Source organism: Gymnoscopelus braueri, assembly GCF_963280865.1.
Source record: "Gymnoscopelus braueri genome assembly, chromosome: 5".
NCBI lineage: Eukaryota > Metazoa > Chordata > Actinopteri > Myctophiformes > Myctophidae > Gymnoscopelus > Gymnoscopelus braueri.
Window position 1 is genome coordinate 39,175,057 of NC_137606.1, and position 7,109 is coordinate 39,182,165.

The 7,109-nt window shown below is 43.3% G+C and overlaps 1 protein-coding gene across 1 annotated transcript; it reads left to right on the forward strand.

Annotated features, from left to right (window-relative positions):
- Positions 1 to 2,704: 2,704 nt before the first annotated feature.
- LOC308085904 (uncharacterized protein) lies at positions 2,705 to 6,483 on the forward strand (the record flags this gene model as incomplete). The annotated part of the gene is made up of 3 exons (XM_080429220.1): positions 2,705 to 2,969; positions 4,833 to 4,990; positions 6,298 to 6,483. 3 exons carry the CDS (start codon positions 2,705 to 2,707, stop codon positions 6,481 to 6,483), a joined length of 609 nt encoding a protein of 202 aa, XP_080285346.1.
- Between the last annotated feature and the right edge of the window lie 626 nt (positions 6,484 to 7,109).

Below are 7,109 nucleotides of genomic sequence, written 5' to 3' on the forward strand. Positions count from 1 at the left end.
GAGTGACAAAATTAGGCAAGATGACAAATTAAAAATATTTTCAAATCTTATTTTAAAGGCAGGTTTGTTATGATACTGAACATGATACCGACATGATACTGACATCTTATTGACCATGATACTGACTTTATACTGACATCTTATTGACCATGATACTGACTTTATACTGACATCTTATTGACCATGATACTGACGTGATACTGACATGATACTGACATCTTATTGATCATGATACTGACGTGATACTGACATGATACTGACATCTTATTGACCATGATACTGACATGATACTGACATGATACTGACATGATACTGACATCTTATTGACCATGGTACTGACATGATACTGACCATGATACTGACATGATACTGACATGATACTGACATGATACTGACTATATTACTGACATTCAGTGTTGGGGAGCATTAAACTACTGTACTTACTACATTTGCTGTAACTTGCTGGTAGTTAAACTACATTCATATTTGTATAGTATATACAGGGATGTCAGGCCATTTTTTTTGTCATTCCATTTTTTGTACTTTCTTCTTCTTTTTTTTGTCTTTTGTGTAATTATTTTGTAATTTTTGTAATTTCTGTAATTTAATTATCATTTTTGTCTTTTTTTGTCATGGGTCATCAGTCTATAAGCTGGTGTGATACTCTTTTTCCTGGCATGGATCAGCCTGTCGCCGGCCCAATCATGGCCATATTTGAGTAAATGTATGATGTTGGATACAGATTTCTTTTAAGTCTTTTAAATCTCTAATCTTTACTTTAAAAACCCAGAAAACCCCAGATGTTGTATTTACAACACAAAAGTGTCAATGTTTTTCACAAGAGGCATTTTTTGCTGGCATGCAACCTTTTTAGTAGAATATTATATTTCATTTCATAGACCCCACACGTTCATTCTTAATTTAGCACACAATCAATATAATGATTATACTACTGCCATGGTGTACTGTAGCTTCCCCAACACTGCTGACATGATACTGACATGATACTGACATGGTACTGACATGATACTGATCATGATACTGACATGAAACTGCTATGATACTGATCATGATACTGACATGATACTGACATGGTACTGACATGATACTGACATGATACTGACATGATACTGACATGGTACTGACATGGTACTGACATGGTACTGACATGATACTGACATGAAACTGCTATGATACTGATCATGATACTGACATGAAACTGCTATGATACTGATCATGATACTGACATGATACTGACATGGTACTGACATGGTACTGACATGGTACTGACATGATACTGATCATGATACTGATCATGATACTGATCATGATACTGACATGAAACTGCTATGATACTGATCATGATACTGACATGATACTGACATGGTACTGACATGGTACTGACATGATACTGACATGGTACTGACATGGTACTGACATGATACTGACATGAAACTGCTATGATACTGATCATGATACTGACATGAAACTGCTATGATACTGATCATGATACTGACATGATACTGATCATGATACTGATCATGATACTGACATGATACTGACATGATACTGATCATGATACTGATCATGATACTGACATGAAACTGCTATGATACTGATCATGATACTGACATGATACTGACATGGTACTGACATGATACTGACATGATACTGACATGATACTGACATGATACTGACATGGTACTGACATGATACTGACATGAAACTGCTATGATACTGATCATGATACTGACATGAAACTGCTATGATACTGATCATGATACTGACATGATACTGATCATAATACTGATCATGATACTGACATGGTACTGACATGGTACTGACCATGATACTGACATGATACTGATCAGAATACTGACCATGATACTGACCATGATACTGACCCTGATACTGACCCTGATAGTTCTTTGGGATGGTTGTGGTGCTGTTTAGCACATCAGGGTTCCTCAGTGTTTCTTTGAGATGGTTGTGATGCTTTATAGCACCTTTTAAAGATAGGTGACATATAGTAGCACCAAAAACGGTTTTCCTATGATTACGAGCCAAATAACTGCTTTTGGTGCTATATAGCACCATTTGTTTTTAGAGTGAAAAAGGCCACTTCAGTTTCAATCTATTTATTAAAGAGATCATTTTGGTCACTCGGTCTCATCCATCTGAGATTTGAACTTAAATAATCTATTCTGCCCTTAGCAAGTAAGTGAGCACCCAAAGTGGTCCATGTTGTTGATAGAGAGTTTGGTCCGTGGCCGTTTGGTCTAACGGACGACTTGACCACAGAAACTGCTCCACTGCTCTGTGACCTACATACCAAAAGCATCTTCGGCCTTATCTCTGTCACTTTGTTGTGTGTATGTGTGAGTGTCGGTTGGGGGGTGGGGGTGGGGGTTCTGTAGTCCTTATCAGTTTGTCCGTTATTATTCCTGGCTGTGGTAGCTGGAGACACTGCCTTGTATGGAGAAGGAGAAGGCCCTAGGTCCTGCGCGACACTCCACTGACCCACAATGCACTGGGCCTTTACAAGAGTGCACCGCCACAAAGAAGGGACAGTGTGTGAGTGGTGAATGGCTCTTTGAGTGTGTGACAAGCATTTACACTGAGGCAGCTTCACGGGCATCCTATAGTAAGACTCTTCTGAGCTCCGGAAGCATTAGTTTGTGTTTGTTTGTGTGTTTCTATGATTATGTCGTCCGCCGGCACATCTCTGACATCCTCCAGTCGACGCTCCTCTTCCTCTTCATACCGTTCCTCAGCGCGCTACAGCACCTCCAGTTCTTACCGGTCAGAGGGTTCGACAGGGGGGTCTGGTGACTCGCTGGAGCCCCTGTTTGAACCTTTCATGGACCCTGCTGGCCCCCACAGCCTGTTTGGAGAGGAGGGCCCAGGGGGCCCCCTCTGTCTGTCCCCCTTCGGCCGATACAGCAGGGGATCCTCCTGCGGACACTCCGGTAAGTGGAGTAGTTTGGATGATCCGTTCTTAGCTGTGCGTCAGATAGCCGATCTAACAGGCTCACAGCGGGTTGCGCTGTGACACGTTGTGAGCTTGTAGATCGGCTATTTTCAGTGTGCGACACCGCCACACAACTACAGTAAGTACAAAGCGAGGGAAAGGAAGAAAGTCCCAGTAATGTCTCAGCGTCATGATATTTGTTTCTTTGCTTTATTTGTGAGATTGTGTGAACACAATATGCAAACCAAGCCTGGTATGTGTGAAAGTACTTTATTGTAATCTGATTCCAAAAGAGAGAGAGAGAGAGAGAGAGAGAGAGAGAGAGAGAGAGAGAGAGAGAGAGAGAGAGAGAGAGAGAGAGAGAGAGAGAGAGAGAGAGAGAGAGAGGGGGGGAGGGGGGGGAGAAAAATCACTGATGTAAACCTCCCAAAGGAATAAAGAGAGTGAATGAATGGATTCAATTTGCTAATTACATATGGCTAGTGTGTTTCCCATAAAAAAAATAACTCAACACTTGTAGGGAAGTCAAAGTGTGAAGCCTTGGAGAATCAGCGTTTTTAAGTGCCACATTTATGAGGTGCATCAACAAATTGTTTTACTTTCTTATTTTTTTTAATTATTCAAATGTCCGGTTTCAATGTGTTTCTTTTCTTGTGCCTAATTGTTCTGTGTCTTAATGTCTTGTTTTTTGGTGTAAAGCACTTTGAATTGAACTTGAACTGAAATAACTTCTTCTTTAGTTCTTTGTTTAGTGTAAGGCTATATAGTACCTGTCAGGTCAATGCTTTCTCCATGACAGCTACTAAACATGTTTTATGTTCCCAACAGCAGACACAGTGTTCTCCAGTGAGGACATAAAACTCACATACACGGCAAACAACTGAACAATAAACTTTTACAAGCCTGAATTTGGTACAATTTATAGGAACATTCTCATTGTTTTACCCAGGATTTATATCTCTAGAATAATGCCCAGATGATGTGGACTAGATATGTTTTTTTTTTTTTTTTTTTACAAATAAATGCAGTATACCGTATCTCTCATATACAGAATTGTGCTTGTGGGCTTCCCCCTACAAAGCACAGAATTGACTATCTAATGTCATATACAGTATTATGTATGTATTACAGAGGACTGGAAGATTGCATTGAAAAGTGTAAGAAAGGTGTACATATAGATGTACAAATCTAAGGAAGGTGTACATATTTTAAAATGGAATGACCAGGAGATCTTCAGGCGGGATTTGAACGGTCCAGCAAAGGGAATGGGTGGCTTGAGGTGCAAGCCTCTTAACCACTGTCATTTCAGTATCATGTCAGTATCAGTAGCAGCTGGCATCCAGTTTAAGACCCTAGTGCTAGCCTATAGGGCAATGAAAGGAACAGCCCCTTCTTACCTCCAGGCTATGGTCAAGCCTTACACCCCTGCCCGACAACTTTGGTCTGCCGCCTTGAGGCAACTGGTTGACCCGTCACTCAGAGGTCCTTCTGGACGATCTACACGGTCACAGCTTTTCTGTGTTTTGGCCCAACAGTGGTGGAATGAATTCCCCACTGATGTCAGGACAGCAGAGTCACTGCCCATCAAATATGCCCAGATCTTTCGCAGCAGGCTGAAAACCCACCTCTTCAGGAAACACTACCCTGACCCTTCCTCTTAGCCTTGCCTACTTGTTGTAAATTATTTGTATGAGCACTTGTTTTATTGGATCTTGTTTATTTGATACACTTATTTGTTTTAGCTCTGATTTTCCTATAGTCAAATGAGCAGTCACAAAAGGAATTAATATGATCACAATTTGTTCTGGACTGTGATGAAACATCACCTTTTTACAGTGAATTGTGTGCTGTTCCCCTCCAGGACCTAGTGGTGGCGCTGTGACAGGATGCCAGGCCAGTGTGGGAGCGGTGTGCTCATCAGGAGACAGCTACTACATGTCAGCTGACGTCAGCCAGTTCGAGCCACATGACATAGTGGTGCTAGCTTACAACCACTACGTTGTCATTCACGCTGAGAAGGTGTGTGTGTGTGCAGTGATGGAAGAAGTACTCACAGGTTTTACTTAAGTAAAAGTATCAATACTGCAATGAAGACGCAATGTAGATTCGAAGCATTGTGAGCTTGTAGATTTAAATTGCCAAAATGGAAAAATTATAATAATTTTAATAATTTAAAGTAAAAGTACCTCAAAATTGTACTCAAGGGCCTGAGCCCTGAGCGTGACGGTCCAGGCACCCTAGGCTGCAAGCGTGTCGCGGGTTCGACTCCCGATCCCGACGGCCTTTGCTGCGTGTCACCCCCACCCATCTCTCTCCCCATTTCCTGTCAGCCTACTTTCCCTATCCCTCTCTAAATAAAGGCATAAAAAGACCCCCAAAAAAATCTAGTGTACTTAGCAACTTTACACCACTGTGTGTGTGCGCGCGCGCGCAAGCACGTAGGTGTGAGAAACAATTATGAAATGAGCTCAGTAGAGCGCAGACCTAGACCTCCATCAAGGTGTCTGTTTGTCTGTGTGCGTGCGTGCGTGCGTGCGTGCGTGCGTGCGTGCGTGCGTGCGTGCGTGCGTGCGTGCGTGCGTGCGTGCGTGCGTGCTTGCGTGCTTGCGTGCTTGCTTGCTTGCGTGCGCAAAATCAGGTTTTTGCTGCGAACGCAGTCCTGTCTCCTGGGCTGAACTCATAGATGTGACTGGTATAGCAGTACGACAGGGGGGAATACTTCAGCACACTAGCTTACTTGTTATCAGCTGTCTCTCTATCCCCTCCGTGGCCTTATTAGGTGTTATAGGTGTGTGATGCTAATCATTTGTAGGAGACAGCGGGAGGGGAGGGAGGCCGAAGGCTTCCGCTGGGCCGCATGCTGTTGAAAATTACTTATAAGCAGGTCAACGGAAGTGGCTGAAAAGCCGACATCTGTTCACCTGCTTTAAAGAAGGTCCAGCGTGGGAAAGTGGGCTCTTTGGAGAAAACCCGTCATGGTCCATTTCCTCCGCCTCTCTGCATTTTCCTCTTCCTTCTTCCTTTCCTCTCCGCCGGCTGAGCAGTGCTGACCTCCGTGTCTCTTTCTCTGTCTCTCTCTTCCACTGCTTCTCAGACTATTATTTTCACCTCTCATTGCACCCCATTCGCCCACTCTCCACATCTCATCCTCTCCTCCAGACTTCCTGCACCCCGTGACCTTTCACTGTATAAATTTTTTGATAAAGTGATGTTTACCCGCCTGACTGCTCCCAACCCCCCTCCTGCAAAGTTTCGATATCTTCCCTTCCGTTCCTTCTCAACTCTGTTTTTCATTTTCTCCTTCTCTCTCGCTCTCTGTCCTTAAGGTGCTGGACGACGGGAGTGTCAGTGACACGTTTACCCATAAGTCGTTGCTGCCAGAGGACATGGACCCATTGTCAGTGAGCGGAAACTTCGGTCCCGACGGTGTCCTGGTGGTCAGCGTCCGACGGAACGGAACACCGGCGGGGACAGAGGCCCTGGGGGGTCGTAGTGTTCTTCATGGGTTGTAGTGTTGAGTTATATACGTGCTATCTGTGTTTTTTTTTGTTTTTTTTTCTCTTGTCTGATCTCCTTTTTCACTTGCACCCCCACCCCCCTCTTCTTCTTCCCCTTCTTTTTTCTATGGAAACTACTACTACGATGGGAACTATCCACGAAAACTCATTTTTTTACTTCTGTAAACCTGTGATTCTGATTCCGTTGCATCATGTGTGGTAATAAAACTGTTGTTTTGGCATAAGAAAGTAGTCCTTTCTGTGAGTTTGTTCACTCAACATCTGAACCATTAAACGCAGCTCACAAATATCTGACGCAAGTTAGTTAACATTTGGGGCATTTATAAATGTGCCGTGAAGTTTGGAGCCTGTTTTGTTTGAGAGTTCGAACAGCTGCTGCTCCCAGATGAAAGGAAACGAGCTAACAGACTGAAGTGAAAGCCTGTTTCTCCTCATGAATAAATGAGTCGATATTGCTGCCTCTGGCTGCGACGGCATTAACCAACACTTGTCCTGGCTTCCCGAGCCATTGGAGCCGCCAGCGCCTGGGATAATAATTGGACTGACGTGAGGCTTTAAGCAGGGGCAAAATGAGATCTCATGCCTGTCATAACTCATCTCCTTTATCCATCACCGCTTCT